The sequence below is a fragment of the Ictidomys tridecemlineatus genome, chromosome 6 (genome assembly GCF_052094955.1).
Source record: "Ictidomys tridecemlineatus isolate mIctTri1 chromosome 6, mIctTri1.hap1, whole genome shotgun sequence".
In the NCBI taxonomy this organism is placed as follows: Eukaryota; Metazoa; Chordata; class Mammalia; order Rodentia; family Sciuridae; genus Ictidomys; species Ictidomys tridecemlineatus.
Genome location: NC_135482.1, coordinates 184,852,857 through 184,874,870, shown reverse-complemented (window position 1 = coordinate 184,874,870; position 22,014 = coordinate 184,852,857). Strand labels below are relative to the sequence as shown.

The window sequence follows — 22,014 nt, the reverse complement described above, 5'->3', positions numbered from 1 at the left end:
CACAGAGAAGTCTACATTTCTAAGGTAAGTTACCAATTGGGCTCCAAGGTAATACCTGGCAGGGGGAGGAAAGAAAGGGGAGAAGAAGCTCTCCCCTTATCAGGTGCTGTCTTTGAAGGATTAACTTTCCCAGAACAATGAAAGAAAAAGCTGCTTTTATGTGATCTTCTGCAGACTGTGAACTTCTGAGCCTCCCTCCCCTTTCTCCCTGGGTATAAAGTTCTGAAGCTACCTGAACTCGGGGTTCCGGGGATTAATTGATTACAGTGAAAGCTGTACCCTCCGAACCTGGCTGTAGTCAAATAAAAGTGTTTCCTGATATCTTCGGTGCCCTGCCTCATCTGTCCCCTACAACAAATCTACTCTCTGTATCCATCTTTGCTGGCTCATCCATAATATTGTAAAGTACAGAGTTGGTCTTCGTCCCTGTTTCCTGGCTCATGAATTCTTCCCAACACAGGCCATGGAAACTAGAATTTCTCTTTTGCAAGGCAGGTTGTAGAAGCCCTAATATTCCCTCCATTCCATCTATTCCTTTGGACTGGCCTTAAAGGAATTCTTCAACCTACCTTGTCTTATAGGAGGGTCTAAGAGCCCCCTAATTTCAGGAGGGTCCTGCCCCATACTCTGAGGGAGGAATGCTGCACAGGAATGCCGTCAAGAGAAATACCGAAGAGGACAGGCCTTGCTGGGTTCCTCACCAGGCTGTTAGCAACCATGTCTATGCAAGGAAGCCCCCAGAAAGAAAAACCTAAAGGGGTCAGAGGGGTTCTGGATAACAGAATACACAGCGGATCTGGAGGGCGGCACACCCAGAGAGGGAGACGGGCTCCATGCCTCTCTCTCATATGTCAAAATTAATCAAAACTAAGGAGGGAGTTGTGTGAACCCCTATTTAGAGCCAGTCTGACAGAAACACAGGTAAACAACCTAAGGACTGAGACTGACATCAGAAGCAATCTTAGGGGCAGTTTTGGGGATTGAGCCCTCAAAAAGTAGTGTCAGAACTGAATTGGGGCTGGACACAGTGGCATAAACCTATAATCATAGCAGTTTGGGAGGTTGAAGTAGAAGGATCTCAAGTTCATAGCCAGCCTCAGCAACTTAGTGAGGCCCTAAGCAACTTAGTAAGACCCTGTCTCTAAATAAACAAATAAATAAATAATAAATAAATAAATAAACAGGGCTGGGGATGTGGCTCAGTGGTTAAGCCTCCCTGGGTTCAATCCCTGGTATAAAAAAAAAAAAGAAAAAAAGAAAAAGAACTGAATTCGACTAGAGGACACCTACTGGTGTCTGCTCCGAATCCATCACTCACTTGCTGTGGGGAGAAATCCCCACACATCTGATGTCAGAAGTCTGTGTTGATGGTGGTATGAGAACAGAGGAAAAAGCAAGCCTTTTTTTTTTTTTTTTAAACAGTATCCCATGGGGTTTGTTGGTTGGTTTTTGTTGTGGTCTGTGATGTACTTTTCCATTTAAATCCCAAATGCTCTTAAAGACCCAGGCCAATCCTCACTTTCTCCCAAGATATCTTCAGCTTTCAGGAATCTTCTCACCCTTTTGTACAGTTGCAAAGTTCAACTGGGCCTTCTGTGCATTGCACAGCCACTTCTCTGAGCTGAGGGAACAGGTCCGGGCTGAAATCCAGCCTCAGTTCCGAGGTCACAAAGCCACACACCTGCAGGGGACCCGTCACCAAAAGGGGCACATTTTTCCTTGCTTTTTTGATAATGTTTTTATTTTAGAAGATTTCAAAATATACAAAAATAGAGACAATAACATAATAACTCCAGGTGGCTCTGTCCTTCATCCTTTGACAGGGAAACTTTGATACTTAAGCCGTTTTTCAGGTATTGGATCTTGTGCATGATGTACTTGTGTATGAATTGCTTTATCCATTTTAAATCAGAGGTGACCTGAAAAGCTCTATATTTTCATCCATATCTTGAACAAAATTGATTTTACAATGTTCACTAAATAATGAATAGTAAAACAGGCAGAGTGCACTGTAAATTCTTTCCCATGAAGCTTCAACTATTATTGCCCTAAAAAAATGTCCTAATAGAAATTTTAAAAAGCCATGGACCCATAACTCTTTATTTTTGCTATAAAGCAAAACTTCTGTTGTGGCTTTTCATATAGCTGATATAAATAAAATCTTCTTGGATTCTGAGATGGCCCTTCTGATATAACTTCTAATGTATGACATTGGATCAACAATTATTGACATGCAATTATATGTGCCAGGCTCTAGGAGTTCTATCTGTTTATGAAAGTCCATCGGAATAATAGTGGCAAGTGCAGGCCATCTGCTGCAGACACAAGAATTGGGAGGGTTGTAAGGTGATGGTTGATGCTGTTCTTCCTCTACATTCTGGACAATGGTTCCTGCAGCTGTACCTAGGCTGAGTTAGAGACAGTCTTTGTCTCTCTCAGATGCTGTGTGCACAGCTCGGCAAGTCAAGCATCATTTATCAGCAGCTCACTGCAATCCCTTGCATGAGAATGCTGCCCCTGGGAGTCTGAACATCCAAGAACAATAAGAGACTGCCAAGGAAACCTAGTCTCAAACTGTGCCTACTGATGCTCAGCCACTTACCATAAAAACAAGTAACAATGCCCTGGTCCCCTCTAGAACCTTTCTTCCTTTTGGTGTATTCAAAAGGTCTTTAAAGATAATACAAAACTTTAGCCTACAGTAGTTGAAAAAGAAAATGGCCATTTTGCCACACCAGAGCTAGGTCCTGAGGCTAACTCAATCTGTGGATGGCCATTGTGCAGCCACAAAGGTTTGTAAAAGCCCAGCTGAGCACCAGGGTCTCATGAGCCCATTCATCTGCTGTCCGCCATGTGTGGTTTCTTTATATTAAAGCTCATGTCCTGCAGGAATAGACCCATTGTTGAGCCCCCAAGCTTCTTCCTTTGATTAGTTTCTGTTCATCTCTTCAACATGTTGGCATTGCATTTCTTGTACCATCGTATCTCTGGGAGACATAGAAGGGGAATCTTGTCATGGATATCCCTGGCTCCAAGGCGGGATGCGTATTTACTTGGAACAGGGAGAACCCAGAAGGGAGGAAAAATTGCAGAAGCTTGAACAGGGGCATCATCATCTGCCAATGCTTCATGCTATGATGTGGCAAGTGGTTGGCATCCAAGAGCAGCCAAGCACAGCCTCCTCATTTTGGTTGGCTTCTGTTTACAAGAACATGGCTAGAAACCCACTCTTGGACAGTTTTGCAGAATTACATTTTTTTTCCCATTTAATTTCCTATCATTAATGTAGCCTTCTTTGATCACATCCAAAGATGATAGCTGATTAGGAAGAGTCATGCAAGAACTTAACAGGGGGCGCTGACATATTCAATCTTGTGGGCGGCTGCAGGCTCTGCGCCAGGACCCTCAATGGCAGAGTTGACAGCTTGTCACCTGAGAGACGTCAGACACACTCATTCCTGCAGAAGTTTTCCACTGGTCAACCACTGTACTTTCCATTATCATCACTGACAACGACTCTTTATGGTTGAGCCAATGCTTCCAGAAAGATCTGTTGACATATGAATGTGGGGTGTGGGAGGATGGGCATGTCGTCTTGTCAGCAATCAGTGTCTCTCATCAGCATGTTCATGCCAGCAGTTGTTCTGCCTTTTTATTTATTTATTTTTTTGAGCATTGTAACCATACATAGTAACTGGCTGAGTTCATTTTGACAAAATCATACATGATTTCAAGCTCCATCTCCTCCTTTCCTCCCCTCCTCTCTCCTGTTATTCTCCCTCCTCTATTCTATTAAACTTGCTTTCTTCTACAAATACCTAAAAGTGAAGTTCCTTTTGGTCTCTTTATATATGAATATAGCAGGATTTTGTTAAATCCATTCCATTTATCTTCCCCTTTCTCTTCCTCCCTCTCTCATTCACCTACGTCGACTCCACTAATCTTACTTGTATCTTTGTGCTATCCCCTTCCCTCGCCCACTGTTTTCTTTCCCTTATTTTGTTCTAGCTTCCACATATCACAGGAAACATTCAACCTTTGCTTGTCTGAGTTTGGCTTATTTCACTTAGCATGATTTTCTTCATTTCTATCCATTTACCAGCAAATGCCATCATTGCATCCTTCTTTATAGCTGAGCAAAACTCCGCTGTGTATATAGACCCCATTTTCTTAATCCACTCATCTATTGACAGGCCTCTGGGTTGACTCCATGATTTAGCTACGGTGAATTGTGCTGTTATTAACATTGCTGTGGCTGTACCATTATGGTATGTTGATTTTAGTTCTTTTGGATAAATACTGAGGAGTGAAATAGCTGGGTCTTATGGTGGCTCCATTCCTAGTTTTTTGAGGAAACTCCACACTGCTTTCCAGAGTGGTTACACTGATTTGCAGTCCCACAAATAAAGTACAAATGTACCTTTTCCCCCACATCCTCACCAGCATTTATTATTATTCATGTTCTTGATCACTGCCAATCTGACTAGCGTGAGATGAAATCTTAGTGTAGTTTTGACTTTCATTCCCTAAGTGCTAGAGATGCTGAATATTTTTTTTTCATATATTTCTTGGCCATTTGTATTTCTTCTTTTGAGAAATTTCTGTTTAGCTATTTTGCCCATTTACTGATTGGACTACTTGGGTTTTTTTTTTTTTTTTTTTTTTTTTTTTTTTTTAGCATTGAGTTTTTGGAGTTCATTTTATGTTCTGGATATTAGTTCCCTGTCAGGGATGTGGCTGGCAAAGATTGTCTCCAGTTCCGTAGGCTCTCTCTTCATTCCCTTTGCTGTGCAGAAGATTTTAATTTGATAATATCCCACTTATTGATTTCTGATTTTATTTCTTGAGCTTTAGGGGTCTTGTTGAAGAAGTTGGTGCCTGTACCTATATGATGAAGTGTATACCGTATATTTTTTTTTCTGCAATTACAAGACTAAATCTTAAGTCTTTGATCCATTTTGATTTGGGTTTTGTGCAGGATGAGACATAAGATCTAATTTATTTTTCTACATATTGCTATACAATTTTCCCAGCACCATTTATTAAAAAGGATGTCTTTTTCTCCAAAATATATTTTTGGCAACTTTGTCAAGTATTACATGGCTACAAGTATGTGAGTTTGTCTCTTTATTATGTGTTCTCTTCCATTGGTCTTCACGTCTGTTTTGATGCCAATACCATGCTGCTTTTGCTATGACAGCTCTGTGGTATAATTTGAAGTCAGGTATTGTGATGTCTCCTACATCACTTTTCTGGCTCAGAGTTGCTGTGGCTATTCTGGGTTTCTTATTCTTCCAATTGAATTTTACGACTGTTTGCTCGTCTACTTCTGTGAAGAATGTCATTGGTATTTTGATGGGGAGTGCATTGAATATTTATATTATTTTTGGTAGTATGGTTATTTTGACTCTATTCATTCTGCCTATCCAAGAACATGGAAGGTCTTTCCATTTCTGAGGGCCTCTTCAATTTCTTTTCTTTCTTTTTTTTTTTTTTTTTTTTGGTGTTCTATAGTTTTCACAGTACAGATCTTTTACCTCCTTGGTTAGATTAATTCCCAGGTCTTCTATTTATTTATTTGTTGAAGCTATTGTGAAGGGGGTGATTTTTCTTATTTCTTTTTCACATACTGGCAGTTGTTCTGTTTCAAAATACTGAAAAAAGAGTTGCATTTGGAGGGAAAGGGACACACACTCTCAAGATTAGGATTTGGAAGATACAAGTATGAGATGGGAGGCACTAGAAGTGAAGGTTAGCTTAGAGGTGCCCAGTGGGGTTGACATGAATCCAAGTGGGGACTGAGGTAGAAAAGGGGTGAAACAAGATGCCTAGCTGCTGGCTTAGGTTTGTTTTCAGCTGCCTGAAAATGTATCTGAGCATAATCAGAAGAGTGAGGTGTGAGCAATTTCAACTGTTTGTTGGTGCAAATGAGCTCCATTCCTTACAAGTCTCTGTAGCAATTTCTTGTTCTAAGTCACATATTCACTCATCTTCAGCAGGTTTAAGAGTCAGCCTAATATAATGCTAATATAGATCCAGAATTCCTTTTGTTCAGTTCCAAAATTCAAAAACAAGTGTGTTTTTTAAAATAATCCACTTGTTAGCAAAACTTCATCAAATATGAAATGAGGCTAGTTTTGTCCTCATTTATCCCACTTACTGCAATATTAATACATTTGGCTACAGAAATATTAATGTAGGTTTTGCAGGTGGTAGGTCCAGATCCCACTGGGAATATTACATAATATACAACATATTCACTGTGGTAATCTTGTAAAATTTAAAAAATTCTGAATTCTGGAGACACACATGGTCTCAAGGGTCTCAGATAAAGAATTGTAAACCTTATGGTGCCGTGACCTCTTTCAGAAGTTTACTTAAAATCTAAGTTTTATGCTTCACACACATTAGGATAGGTATTATTTAAAACAGCAGACAAAAAATAACCACCCTTGGCAAGGAGGTGGAGAAACAAGAACCAGGAAAACAGCTGCTGGAAATAGAAAATGGTGCAGGCTCTATGGCCAGCAGCATGGTTTTGGTTCCTCAAAATACTGAAAAGAAAACTACTCTGTGTGGTAGTGATTCCACCTCTCGGCATATACCTGAAAGTATTGAAAGAAAGGAGTAGAGCATATGTTTGGACACCTCTGTTCACAGTGGAATTACTCACAATAACCCCAAAGTGTCCATATCCCGAGAGTTCATTGGCGGGTGGATGGATACAATGGAAATGTGGTATTTATATACAGGGGAATATTATTCATCCTTATAAAGGAAGGAAACACGTGTGGTAAGGCATGGATACATCTTGAGGGTATTAGGCTAAGTGAAATAAATCAGGCACAAAAGACAAATATTATATGGTTCTATCAGGAACAATAGTCAGAATCATAGAGATAGAGATTAGACCTGTGAGTGCAGGGCCTGGGGCAGAAGGGTGGGGAATTCATGTTCACTGGGTACCAAGCTTGGTGTGGGAGGAGGAAAAGCTTGTGTGGATGGAGGACAGTGAAAACTGCACAATGTAAATGTACTTATTATCAATGAACTGTGCACTGACCAAGTGGTTAAAATGGCAGATTTTATGTTTGGTGTGCTTTACCTTGATTAAAGAAAAAGATTTAAGTATAACTTTTTATAAAAGTTTGTGATATAGATTACTTTTTACCCCTTTCCAGTTTTCCTGGCTGGAAAGTGGTATTACTTAAAGCACATTGTGAGCTTTTGCTTTAAATGGCTTTACAGATTCTGAAGACTGTGAAGATGGGTGGTCCAGGAGCTATGACACCACGAAGTGGTCAAAGTCTCATCAACAATGACCTGGGACACCTGAGATCTCTTTAGGACAGATCTCTCAGGGCAGTGTAACCATGGGCAAGTCACCAAACCACTTTATTTTGTTCTTCACTCTGCAAATCTAATGTGTGCTTATGCAAATGAAGTGGTCAAACATGGCTTCCTTCAATACCAAACTAGGTCCTTAGGAGCAGCTGTCAGCAGCAGCATCCTGGGTTTTAAAGCCTGTTTTTATGTACAGAAGAATGATTTGTGGTGGCTATTCTCCAACTGGAGCATGGAGGCAGGGAACATCTTGGGAGGTCTTGGAGAACCCACAGCTCCACAGTTGCAGCAGTGAGAAGAAGCTAAATTCTTTGACTTGGCTGCTTGACTCATTGGCAGGAGGTTCCACAAACCCATCGCTTGTTGGTAAAACTGAAGTCAGCAAACTACAGAGCAGACAGAGGAAAAAGAGCCGTGAGCCAGTTTTCAGGGGTGCCTAGCTATGGACTAGCCTTAGGCTTCCCTTCTCCTGTTGGTAGACAACTGTGTCCAACATCTTTTATCACTTGTAATAGGTTCATGCAACTTCTTCTCCCCACCCCGGACAGTCAGGAAGAATCCATGGATCTTTCCTCCCCAGATATGCTAGGGGAAGGAAGAAGTAAAGCATTTTAGAATGCCAGGTTTGACAGTTGCCAGTTCTTTTCTTAGACAGAATTCCCACCTTCCCAACGTGTTTGCCTGGCTGGGCATGTATTGAATATTTTGCAGTTTAAAATACAGCTAGAGTGCTTTGAGACAGACTCTGCCATCAGACTAAAACAATATTGTCCTGCCAGACCTGCCGAGTCACTGTCTTGACAGATTTCTCATCACCATGCATCATTTCGCCTTCCTTCCATCTGCTCAGACTTACCCAGTCAGAACTTGCTATTTTCTTTGGTTAGTCAATCCACACAGTGGCTGGTGAGAGTGACTGATCTATTTTCTAGATTTCATTGCTGTTCCTACACCTTACAATTTACTGTGTGTACTTCTTGGCCTTGGGAAGGAGTTCCTTGGGGATGCACTATTTCGGTGAGGATCAGGTACCTAAAAATACAGCAGAGGCTCCCTACAAAAGCCACGTCTCCAAAGGGTCCAATTAATCCTTGTCCTTCAGCCAGCTCCTTGATCGCCTCCTCCCAGAAGGCGTTTGAAAGAGAGGACACATTGACAGCTAAACACTGGCCTGCAGGAAGCAAAATCCTAGTCATTTTGCCAGTTCCATGGGAGAGAAGGAAGAGTCCGGAAATGATTGACTCAAAGACCCCGAATACCCTCAGCTCATTTACATTCCATCAGATAACCCCGGTGTCTATGGGACACCACTCCCAGACTAGTTTGCATTCTTCTGGTCTCATGTCTCCCATATTCTCCTTTCCTTTTGAATCCCCATGAGTTTAGAAAAAGGGTCCTGATAAAGAGAAAACAATCCTAAAGGAAGCTATAGAGGCTGTAGTTTAATATGGTGTGTCCTGAAATAGCAAAAATCTGCCTGTGAGCCCAAAAGACAGAGTCTATGTGAAAGTCATAGGCACTGAGTGTTTCCTTCTGCTACTGCCTGGCAGACTTCTAGCCTGTAGCTGCTAACCATATAAAAGTTTTATTTTCTTGCAAGCCTGTGCTTTCCTGCCTCCTCCTAATCATTCTTCTCTAGCTCCTGAACAGACAGCTCATTCTGGCCACTGGCTGCCCAGGACGCCCTTCTCAGGCATGACTGATGGCTGCAAAAGTCTTCCTAGGGTCTCTGGGTTCACCCCGGAACTTTAGGAGGCCTAGATTTGTAACCTGCACCACGAGTCTTTAATTTTTTTTCCCTTTGGCTTCTAGATTATTATTGATTTTCCTCTGTAACTTACTAGCTTCTTTTCAGTTCCTATTTGTCTGTGTGGAGTCAGAGTGCTCCTGTGTCTTCTCCCATTTCCCCCTAAGACGTTGCTTAGGTCAGTGGAAAATGGGAGACGTAGAAGTTACACCTGCAAATGGACTTTCCTTCTGGTCACTGAAGATGCGTCTGATGCTGCCTTTCTCAGGTGACAGATGCTGCTGTGAATTCTAAGGAAAATCCTGAATTAACTCTTCTGATGAGTGGGATGTGATTATTATAAGTCCCAACTGCTACAAAACAAATGTTGCATGCCCCAAGATCAGTGTGGTAAACACCGAATCTCCAGTGTGGTGGTATTTATTTGGTGGGTCTTTGGAAGATAATTAGGGTTGGGTAAAGTCATGAGTTTCGAGGCCCTGTGATGGGATTAGTACCTTTAGAAGAGAAAGGGAAGAGACCTCTCTCTTTCCACCTTATGAGGATGGGGAAGAAGGTGGCTATCTATAGGATGTTTAGGAAGAGATCCTTCACCAGAACCCAGCCTTGAAGGTACCCTGCTCTTAAATGTCCCAGGCTCTGGAACTGTGCAAAGTGAATTTCTGTTGTTCAGGCCTCTGTAGCTATGGTATTTTTGTTATAGCATCTAGAGCTGACTAAGATATTCATTGACTCAAGTACTGACCAACGATTCAGCAATCAAAAGTTATTCTTGCCAGTCATCACAATGGACCATTTGAGACCAGAAGTCTGTATGAACTCTACCCTGCATTGTGAAGGTTCGGCTATATTTCCAACCTAAATTCTCTCTTGATGCACTTGTGAAGCCTAAGCAATTTTCAGTCAAGATGATGTCAACCTTGCCTCTACCCAGTGGGTGACACACAACTGAACTATGTGATCTCCCTGCCTATATTGCTGTTGTTTTTAATACAAGAAAAGTCTAAAGCTAACATCAAAAGTACCTGGGAAGGCAAAGGGAAAAAAACCAGAAAACTGGGACATGCTCCTGGAGGCTGGTGTGAGAACTGAGAAAGGGAATATCTTACATGTCGATAGGAGCTGAGGGTAGCGCTGCCAGATGAAACACAGGGCTGCCAGTTAAATTTGAATTTCACATACACTGTGGATTTTTTTTTAAGTATAAGTGTGTTCCATTTTTCATCTAGTATTTTAAAGTTCCAGTTCTGGCAACTCTGCCTCAGAGCCTGTTACTCAAAGTGTGGTTCCTGGACCAGCAATAAGTGCATCACTCGGGAATTTGTTGGAAATGCAGATTCTTACTCAGGTCCCACCTGAACTTCTTGTCTTTGTCAGTTCAGGCTTCTATAACAAAAATACCAGAGACTGGAGGGCTTAAACAATACACGCTTATTTCTCATGGTCCTGGGGTTTGGGGTAATCAAAATTTAAGGGGTTGGCAGATTCCATGTCTAGTACTATCTCTTTTCCTGGTTTTTGCAGATGGCAACCTTCTTGTTCTGTCTTCACAGGGGAGGAGGGGAGGAGATACCGTCTTTCTCCTGCCTCTTTTTATAAAGGCACTGATCCCACATAGAAGGCTTCCATTCTTACGACCCGATAACCTCTCAAAGTACCGTCACACTGGGGGTTAGGATTTCAACATACGAATTTTAAGGGGACACAGACATTCATCTTGCCATACTTACTGAATCAGAATCTGCATTTTAACAAGGTTTCCAAGAGTTGAGCCTGTACACCAAATTTTGAGCAGCATTGTTCTAGAATTTACAAACTATTTTCAGCCACCCTATGGTTTCAGCTCTACCATATCTATGTGTTTCCTGTTATAGTTCAAGTCATCCTCAATTTCAGCAGGTACCATTAATTTAATCATAGCTTTCTGGGAAAATAAGGTAATCACTAGAATAAATGGACATATCCACTATAGGAGTCATTTTGATTTCAGAAACATTAGCATCTGCAATAGGCATCTTTCTGAATCAAGGAAATATGGGAAACACCTGGGGAGGAGAATACAAAAAATAATTGGGAAACTATGGGTGACAGAAGACAAGCCTGATCAAATACATAGAACAAAAGGGCTGTAGGAGTGGTACAAATGGAGAATGTGCCTGAGAGTCTGATGGATGAAACATATAGACAGGGAGACTGTCTGGCTCATGGGAGACCTCAGTACACAGGTTCTCATGCATAAACTCCGGACACGACACTCCATCAATCCTTAGAGATGACTCTAGTCCATATCCATGAATGTGTCGATAGATTTTTTTTTAAAATAAAGTTTCTATTTCTTTCATTTAACTCAGGAGATAAGAATAACCTTTCTTACTTCATTTTTCTTGGTTTTACAGCTATTCATAAACATTTAAAAATGTCTGTTATTTTAAAATCTATACTTCAAAAGTAGGGGAAAATGTAATGATCTGCATTACAATGAATTCTTTACTCTTATTTTTTAATTGATGCATAAAAGTTGTGCTTTCTTTATGGGGTCCCATGTGATGTTTGGAAACATATAATGTTCAAATCAGGGTAAGCATATCTTTCTCCTCATTTCTTTATGGTGAAAGTATTCAAAATCCTTTCTTCAAGCTTTTTAGAAACATAATACATTTTGATATTTACAGTCAGCTTTTTGTGTAAGAACATACCAGAATCTATTTCTTCTAATAGTAACTTAGCACCCATTGATTAACCTCTCATGATCAGATGGATTCTTTAACTTTCAAAACAGTTCAGTAGAACTTCTTTAATTGAGAAACTTATCTCGTGTGCTTCTAGGTCAATTATTTGCAAGAGAAGAAAACTTCAGCTAAATTTAATTCAACAAGTCTTCATTGGCTATCTATTTACTCTGCTAGTCAATATAAAGTTGTAATATTAAGACTTCCTTTCAGCAGAAGAATAAAAATAGGAACTAAAAGGAAGCATAAAATTGTAATTTTTCAAGGGGAACACAATTTGAGTCACAAATATTTGACAGCCTCATCTTTTTAAATAATATACTTATTGCATAATGAAAGGGACAGTGTATTGGGTTAAATTCTGGAATATTTCTGCAAGTGACTTTATTGCATTAAACTTTAGTCATTTCCTCCACTGTATAAAATCCTCTAATGTTTCTTGTTGGTCACAGGATAAAATTAAAATGTGGCTCTTAGGTACTGATTCAAGTGTTTACCCTCCTATATGGTAAACCTGCAATTCAGTGGTATGGTACTGGATCTCTGTCTTCTCCTGGACCTCCCGGACCCCTGTCCTCTCTCTAGTTACTGTGCCTTTTCACACACTGACCCCACTACCATTTTATAGTACCTGCATCTTATAATCTTATAGGTGGTGTCTCACTTCATGATATTGCTGATGTATTGAGGAGCTGAATGAATGATGTAAACCCACTCAGTCTTTTCTAGAGATAAGGATCCATCTCATTTCTTCACTGAGCCTGGGGAGGGGGTATTTAGCGGCTGATTATTTAAGAGGTAAGGTGATCTGTCGCTCTTCTTCAATGGTCTTTGCTCCCACTCATTCTCTTGATGGTGTTTAGTCACTCCCACTACCCACAATCATGATTATTTCCTTTTGTAAGAAACCACATATGTGCTAAGATCCAGCAACATGCATGACTGTCTATGTGAATGCAGTTCAAAACACAGCCTTCATTTTAGCCAGGGCTGAAGGGTGAACGCAGAGGGGCAACAGAGCAGCTGGAAAAATCCAGCACTTGCTCATCAGGTCACCTGCTCCTTTCCAGGCTTTCTGTAGAGCCCCTGAGAAAAGAACACTCAGAGCCGTCCATTCACAGCTGGAGTGTGGCCAGAGGTCTCCTTAAATGGCCAGACACTACAATTCTCAACATTTTTGAATGGCACATTCCTAATATCAGGAATTTCCTTCTGTACTCCTGTGATCCAAGATTTGGATAGTGGTATTTTGGGCAACTCTTTCAGTAGGTGTGGCTAACTAAGCTCTTCCTGCTGTGGTTAATAACACCGTTACCAATGGAGGCTGAAAAGCACCAGGCGGCAGTGTGGGAAATGACACCTACCTCGCCCTGCTTGCGCTCCAGCTTACCTTCCGTGGAGGCTCCCAAACGTACCTTCTTGTTCCCTTCGGATCCCAGCTGCTTCAAACATTTGAAACTGCCCAAGAGGCCCCAGAATAGAGTCCCCTCTTGGCTTCTCCACCCACTGTTCAACCCCCAAAGGTTTCTTGAGTCCAGTTTACCAGCTGCTTCACTCACCTGCAGCTGGGCTCTGGCAGATCCCCCTCCTCTGGTTCTGTCTGCCAACTCCCAGCCAGTTCCCCATCCAACTTCTCCACCCTGTGAGAACCCAGGCCTCGCCCATTTCTGAGATGAACCCACACATGCAGCAGTTCCTTATGAAGTGGTCCTGGCCAGGATTGGCAGGGCAGGAAGATGGAAAAAGAACCATCTCTTATCAGGAGGTGCCGGGGAGGTTTGGAGGGGACTCCCCAAGATACGAGGGCTATTAAATATTTCACCCAGATATCCCTCGCCACTTAAAAAAAAATCTTTTCAGTAAACACTTGGATTTATTTTCCTCCAAGGGTGCCAATAAATAAATAATAAATAAATATTCCAGTTGAATTTTCATTTCCTGCTTAACTCCCGATGGGGGAAGAAAGAGTAAAAGTGGCTCTGTAAATTTAACTATGGATAAAAATAGCTCTGCTATCTTAAAGTCATTAAGTGAACACAAAAGGGCTCTTTGTGCTCTCCGGCTATGTGTAACCTGGCACCTGTCACCATCCTTCTGTCCCCATCCCTTGGCGAGGCATCCAGGGCAAGGATTCCAAGCTTAATGGCACCTTGAGAGTCAGTGCTCCCAGGTGCCCATCAAACCTGTCATTCTCAACAACTGTTGCTGAGTGACAGTGTCCTTCCACCTTCCATTGCTTTTTGCATAAACAGGTCTGCGGAGTTGTGCCAGGGGTCTTCCAGGGGGAGTGTGTGGTGCCCCATTTGGACATCGCGTCTCCTCACCTGGCTTTGCTGTGGCCATTCCAGCACTCCTCCTCGTTGGAAGTGCCCGCTGTCACGCGCTCGTCCTTGCAGATGGCGTAGGGTAATGCCGACCAGACCTTTTTAGAGAGCTTCAATTTCTCTTTTATGTCTGTGACCTGGTCAAGAAACCAAGGGAAGCCAGTGAATGTCTTTCTAAGGCTTTGCTCATTCCAACACAAGGATGTCATGCAGGTGAAGGTCACAGAACTAGCATTTTGAAGAGAAAGACACCTCAAACTGCAGGGAACGTGCCCCACCCCATCTTCCTTCATCTCCCAGCACAGAGTTCTCAGGTCACTGGCTCTTTGTTTCTTCCTCTTTTCTGACCTTCCACCCTTTGGAAGCATCTCACCCGCCTTCAGGTCCCTCGTCCTTGCCTGGAGTCTCTATTGCAAACACCCTGAGTATATGCTTTGGAATTCATTTGCCTGGATATCAGATACAGGCTCCAAAACAACATTCCAAGAGACAAGCCACTTTCCCTAATGGACTACTTGTTTCTGCAAGAAATAAATACCGTCAAGAATTCAGCTGCTGGTGACCTCTGCTCTGGTGCACTGACAGGCTCACGTGGCTTGTACTCGCCTGGTGAACAGCAAACCAAACCCACTTGAAAGTCTCCAGCACAGAAGAGAAAGTCATTCTAAATACCAACGAGTGTACAGTGCACAGCCCTGAAGACGGACGGCAGAAGAAGCTCGGTCCTGACATCTTGGGTGATTTCAGGCTTAGCACTGACTTGTGGAAAACAGGGACAGGAGTCAATGCCATTTGGGTTTCATCATGAACACTGAGGTTCACGATATCCTGTTCTGTCTGGGCAAACCCTGGGAAAGTCCATGGAGGGATACAGTGTACCAGTTACGGGTTGAATCGTGTCCCACAGATGGGTATTCTTGGACTCAAAGTACCTCAGAATGTGAGCTGATTTTGAGACAGGGTCGTTCCAGAAGTAAAGAAGTGAAAGCTAGACATTAAGGTGGCCCCTAACTCAATTTGGCGTCTTTATGCAAAGGGGGAAATCTGGACACAGAGATGGCTGTAGAGAGAAGATGGTGTGAAGACACGGGAAGAAGATGGTGTGAAGACACGGGAAGAAGATGGCTCTTTACCAGCTAAGGAGAGTGGCCTGAAACAGACCCTTCCCTCACAACCTCAGAAGGAACCAACCCTGCTGGCACCACCTTGTTTCAGACTGCTGTCCCCCAGAGCTGTGAGACAATAACTTTCTGTCCTTTCAAGCCAGGCAGTTTGTTAAACTATCAGGGCATCCCTAGAAAACTCATACAGATGCAAAGAACCCTGGCTAAACATTGGATGCGCATATTTACACATTCCCAAAGCACCTCCCACAGATTACACATTAATTACACAAGGAAAGCTGGTGGTTTTACAGTGCAAACACTTGGCACAGGATGTACCTTCACCCAGTGATCAGAGTAATGGGACAAATTGATATCGTGTACCACCCGATGTGATGTGCCAAGAAAGACATCACTTAGGCAGCCAAAATTCATATGGACCTAATCATAAGGACACATCAGACAAACCCAGACCAAGGGACATTGTAAAGAACAGCCGGACTCTATTCCAAAATGTCACTCACAAAGGACAAAAGAGACACTGAAGAAAGAGCTCTTTCAGATTAAGAACAAGAGCCACCGTGTCCAAATGGGACACACAAGCCTGGATTGGAATACTACATCAGAAAATAACGGCCGTAACGGACATTACTGAGATAGGAGGCAAAATCTGTACACTGACTCTCAGATAATAATATTGTCATTTGCTAAATTTCCCAATTCTCAGATCACACTGGGTGGGTAATACAGGATAATGTAGTGTTCTTAGGAGATACATGCAGGAGTATTTAGAGTTAAAAGAGCAGGATTTTCACAACTTGCTTTGTAATAGTTCAGTAATAGTAAATACATACATGTGTAAAGGAGAGAGAAAGTTAATGGGGCAAACTTTTAATAACTGATTAATCTGAATGAAGAGTCTATAAAGCAATTTAGTCTTAAAATGCAAGTTTTTTGTACGTTTGAATTTCTTTCAAAATTAAAAAATGCTAAAAAACAAAAAAAGAAACACTTCCTTACATTTTATTTGTTCTTCATGGTATCTACTTTGGGGTCCCTAATCTCTAATAAGGGCCACCACCCCAAACCACTCATTTCCATTCTTTTTAACACAAACCTCTGGGGGGAAAAATAGGTATTACAGATTTATTTGTTGTTCAGAAAACAGTCACCATCTTTGGGACTGAAACACTGTCAGTTTTATTCTGTGTCATATTAAAGCCCAGTGAAAATGAATATTCTCCCTTTTGCTTATTCCACATTAAAAATCCCACCTTCACGCCGTGGGATCTAAACCAGATGTAAGGGTACTGAGACTCAGAATGCAGCGGCCTGCTGTCTGTCCCCAGGCATCTTCTCTTTTCATAGTGTAAAATTTCACTGTGACTGTTGTGCTGCTCATTCTTTAAATCAAGCTCAGGCATTGTCTCCTTCAAAGTGCATTCTCTGGCACCCTGCTAGATTTACTCAACTATCTGCACGGCATGGGGCGCTGCCGACAATCCAGGTACTCATCTCTCCAAGCTGATGGTTGCCTTACTTTGCCAATTCTCTCTTAGCCTGGTGCTTCTTGATGATGGGGATTAAGGTTGCAATTTGTCTTCTATCAGTGCCTAGCAAAGGGTCGAGTAACCAACCATCCCAGGTTGTCTGGGACTTGGGGAATTCCAGGATGCTGAATTTTCAGTGCTAAAAACTGGCAAGTCAACTGGGATGCGTTCATCACATGTGTCCCGGCACACAGTAGGTGCTTAATAAATGTCAACTGAGATAATGGTTTTAATTGTCCCCTTCCGTTACAAGGTCATAGATGATATCACTAACACTAAATATCTGGGGATCTCAATAACATGTGATCTTCATTCCAAAAGGGCTGGAAGGAGAAGGGGACACATACCTGGCCACGTGGGGAGCCCCTCGTGGGGAGCCCCTCGTGAGGATGGGAGAGTGGTCCTCTGTAATTTTTCACTGCAGCACATTTTAGAATCAGGACATGTTCGCTCTGGCATTTTGGTAGCTGTGCGTTTTCATTGTTCAATTGAAGGAGATAACAGCAAAGGAGCAGTGAGAAATGTAAATGCTGTTTTAACATTCTGCAGGGAAGCTGGCCAATTCACCTCCAGACTGTGATGCTGAGGCAGACAGCTGAACAAATGGATGCTATTAGCCACTGCAATAGAACATGCCTTTGATTCTCAAGCATGTCTGAATGATTGCAGCTTATTTTTCAGTATCAGGAAAGTTTTTCCATCCTCACATTGTTTAGAAATATTTTCTTGTTTTACTTTTTTTTTTTTTAAAATTTCTGAACAATCTAGATAACTGCTGTACTGTAGCTCCAGACCTGAGTTTTGTTTTGTTTTTCCTGGTAACTTAACTGCACACAACTGTGAGCTGAGCTTTAGATTAAACAGCACTCTTGGTACAACTATATTGCCGACAATAACAAGGAGCCCTAATTCATTAACAACACAAAAATGTGGTAGAGACAAACGGGATCAAATACAAAATTTATAATAATGTTTCTTTGTCTGCTTCACCAATGAACTATTCTAGGATGAAGGAACTCTCAACGGTACTTGCTAATGTTATTTACTGTTAGTCCAATAGTATATGAGCTATGCTGTTGAATTACTGATGTTATTAAGACTTAAGTGTTAAATTTTTCCACCTATGCTATGGAATCTGATCCAAATATATACTGTTGAAGTTCACAGGGAAAACCTGAGCCCTCATTTAGGATTTATGTGGAGTTCCTTCTTATTCCTGACAATTTCCACGACTGACTTCAGTAGAGATGCACACGCTCCATTTAAATCCCGTCAGAAAGGTCCATGAAAATGCTCTGTGGGAAGACAGTGGCACCCTCTTGTACCTAACCCTACACACTGTACAATTAGACAAAGAAGGAAGAAGTTGACAAGGCAGAGTGACTGCTAATGCCACTCTTATCTCACTATTTCACATAAAAAATAATTGTGCCCAAATACTTTACTTGAATCTCATCAGATTTCTTACTTCCTCTCTAGTTTACAGGAAATACTAAGGATAGAGGAACAAATCAGTAGTATCCTAAATAAATGATCAGACACACCAATGAATGAGACATTACATAAGACAACTGGCTCCATTCTTCAAAAGAGCCCAAGTAAATAAATAAATCAACAGAGGCAGGAAGACTGCTCTGGGTGAAAAGAAACTAAAAACACAACAATCAAATGCCAAGTGTAAGACCTTCACTGAGTCCTGGATTTGGAAGCAGGCACACAGCTCTGAGTTTTGAAACAACCAGGAGACTGGGAATATAGAACAGAGAGCAGCTGGCGCTGCTGAATTACTGTTAATTTTCTTAAGCATGATCTTGATGTTGTGGTCATGTAGGAGATTGCTATTACCTGCAGGAGATTCATGCTGAGATATCTAGGGATAGAATGTCATTGTGTCTTGCCTGAAAACAGAAAACCCCTCAACTATTATTGAGTTTATGCAAGTGGTTTATGGATGTATTAAATTTTACTGATATTTTTGGCCACTTTAGTATAGTTTGAAAAAGTTAAAGATAATGAAGAAATAAGACACTGTTGTCAAGGCCTGTGACTTTTAAGAGCCTCACTGGGTGAGTTTAAGGTGTAGGGTCATCGTTGATGCGCAGCAGTAAGGCTAACCATGAGCTGTCATTAAGCTGGGACACTTGGTCAATCTTTACACCTCTGTGCTAGAATATTGTTATTATATTCTTCATGCAATTGAGAAACAGAGGCTTAGGGAGGCTCAAAAACTTGTCACAAATCTAGTAAATGATGGAGTGAGATTCAAGTTCAAATGTAGACTTGGAAATTGTCATTCTTAACTACTAGGCTTAATAGTGTTGTTGCTTACAGCTCTGGTCTTCCAAATACGTATGCTGGGCTGGTGAGGCTGGGTGTGCCTCTCTGGGGACATGCAAGTGATTCAGTGTGACTCAGGATAAAAACACTAGAAGTTCCATTTCTATTTCTAAAATATAAGAACACAAGAGAAATTAAGCTTTATTAATATTTCATTGAGAGATGGATGTTTTCAGTCAGTCTATATGGCGATGTCCATCTCTCAGTCATCCTACGGAAGGAGAAAGCTTTTCACGTTTCCACTTCCATTAGCTTGCTGCTGGTATATTGACAGAGCACATACGTAGTTAAATGTGTTTATAGATTAGATTACCTGGTTTTAACTAACTCATTCAATGGAAAATGGCTTTTAAGGAAAACTTTCGATTCATTTCAAACAATGCAAGATCAAGTGAAGGATGAAATATCAGGCAGAATACAGGAGCCCTCTGGCCCCAGAACCCCCATAGATGCTTGAAACCAGGGATAATAAAAAGCCCTACTATAGACCGTGTCTTTTCCTATACATACATGTCCATGGTAAAGCTTAATTTGTAGATTAGGCTCTGTAGGAGAATATCAACAACAATAATAAAATAGAAGAGTTATAACAATGTGCTGTAATTAAAGTTAGTTGGATGTAGTCTATCTGTCTCAAGACATCCTATTATAGTGAGTTAACATTTTTGCTTGGGTAATATGAGATTGGGTAATTCCTACAGGGTGTGATGAAGGGAGGTACATGACGTAGGCACTGTGACACAACTTCAGGCTGCCATTGACCTCTTTGAGGGTGCAGTAGGCTGAGTCCTACCCGTCTGGGTGATCCTGGATCACCCAGCTATTCCAATGCAGGTGAGGTAGCATGGATAGAGTGGATAAACCAGACAAAGGGAAGATCCACTTCCTGGGTGGGATGAAGAGGATGGCCTGAGATTTCATCATGCTACTCAGAAAAATGTGCAACTGAAACTTTTGAAGTATTTATTTCTGGAATTTTTCATGTAATATTTTTGAGTCATGGTTGACCATTGGCAACTGAACCTGCAAAAGGGGAAATCATAGTGAGTGTGTGTGTGTGTGTGTGTGTGTGTGTATGTGTGTGTTTGTGTGTTGGGAGGAGTCTACTATATTTCTCTTACTCTTTTAAAGATTTTTGTTATTTTAATTGACACATTGTAATTGAACATATTTATGGAGTACATATGCTTCTTGATATCTTGATAGATGTCATGTTCAAATCACATCTATCTCCTCGAACACTTATTATTTCTTGTTGTTGAAAGCATTCAAAATTCTCCTAGCTTCTTCTTGCTATATCTGTGATGTTACAAAGTAAAAATAATAATGATTCTTTGTTTTATCTTAATCTCATCCTTCAAAAGTCTCTATTTTGCACGAACTTCACAAGGTACAGAATGTATTAGTTCAGCAGTACTAATACATAATTCATGCATAAATAATTATAAGTATGCTGGGTGTCTGTGATCCTGAATATGTTGCTGATAGAGGTACAGGGACTCACATAATATATTTTGAATCAACGACTTAACAAGGAAAAATTCAGTAACTTGCAGTGAAATCAGTTTAACAAGACAGGGAAGTGTAATAAAATTTAGAAAAAGTTCCAACACGTTGGTCAAATAAGAAAAAGGTTTTTTTGTTGCTCATATGTATTTTTTATGAGTCAGGTTCATGCTACACTCGAAATACAAAGATGACTAGCACAGAGTTGTCGCCCTTGAAGAGTTCCTACTGGCGCTGCCTGGTGGGGTGAGCAGATACAGAGCACATTCCATTCGCGGGGAAGCACAGGACTATGGGCACACTGACACCAATTTGTCTGGAAATGTTCTTTCTGGGAAACACCATATTCCCTTCCAAGCAAGTAAAACTTCACTGATGATATTTGCTCTTTGTGACTGCTAAAGTCTGTCATGGGAACGATTAGGAAGCAAGATAATTACTAATTCTATCCAGAGGGATTCAAAACAAAAAAAGGCCTTGTGTCTTCCCAAGTTTTTACCTCCAAGAACAGGATGAGTTGACATGGGCAGAAGCCATTGCTTTTAGCTACTGGTCTTCCGCTAAGGAGGAGCCGCACGTTCCTAACTCCTGGGGGGTATCTGCTCCACCGCCCAAGACTCGGCAAACAGTGCTTTGTGTGTAGCTGATGCTTAATAAATATTTGTTGAATGAATACTTACATGAACAGCATTGCCAATTATCTGCTAAGGGAAGTAAGATTTCAAAAATTATCGATTTTCTGCCAGCTACACTGTCTGGGCTTTTCCTTTGGAGAATAAGGAAGGCTTGGGTAAATTCAGTCAGGCCATTAGAAAAAAAAGTGTATTTCCTTGACCTGACTACCCCTGCAGCAAGAGGGATCTCAGGTGATGTCTCCCATCCCCTAATTAGGATTCTAGGTTCCCGTCACCCTAAATGTCATTCCCGGTGTCATTTACACAGGTATGAAGAGCCTCGGAGGCCTCAGAGGCAATCTTAGCTTGGGGGAGATACACGACAATCTAACCAGAAATGGAGCCAATTCCATCTTATTGGACTTTCTCCTTCAAGAGATTCGCCCATGGCTGTCTGTCCATCCACCTGAGGCCCAAAGTCTGTTTCCCTGGATGCTTTACTTCCCCTGGATTGTCCCTGGGCAGCCACTGTGAAAGGCCCATCTGCTGTCCTACCTCAACCGTCCCTGGATTGGAACTCTCTTCCCTGGGTACCTGTTGTGTGCACTTGGCCCCCATCCCCTATTTGCTCTGACTTCAGAAAGATTACCACGTGCCTATTTCATGTGTATAAAAACATAATGTAACCGGATGTAAATAATATATACCAAATCTTTAAGGAAAAAAAAAGACGATTAATATTTAAAGGGCTACACACTAA

At 41.5% G+C, this 22,014-nt stretch overlaps 1 protein-coding gene across 4 annotated transcripts in view; it reads right to left on the bottom strand.

The window, feature by feature from the left end:
* Gpc6 (glypican 6) overlaps positions 1–22,014 on the bottom strand; it is a 1,046,794-nt gene that overhangs the window by 12,091 nt on the left and 1,012,689 nt on the right. For all 4 annotated transcript variants that reach the window (XM_005317045.5, XM_040281651.2, XM_078016208.1 and 1 more), the window contains one exon: positions 14,145–14,281. In XM_005317045.5, the coding sequence (XP_005317102.1) occupies positions 14,145–14,281 (137 nt within the window). The remainder of the gene's footprint in view (positions 1–14,144; positions 14,282–22,014) is intronic.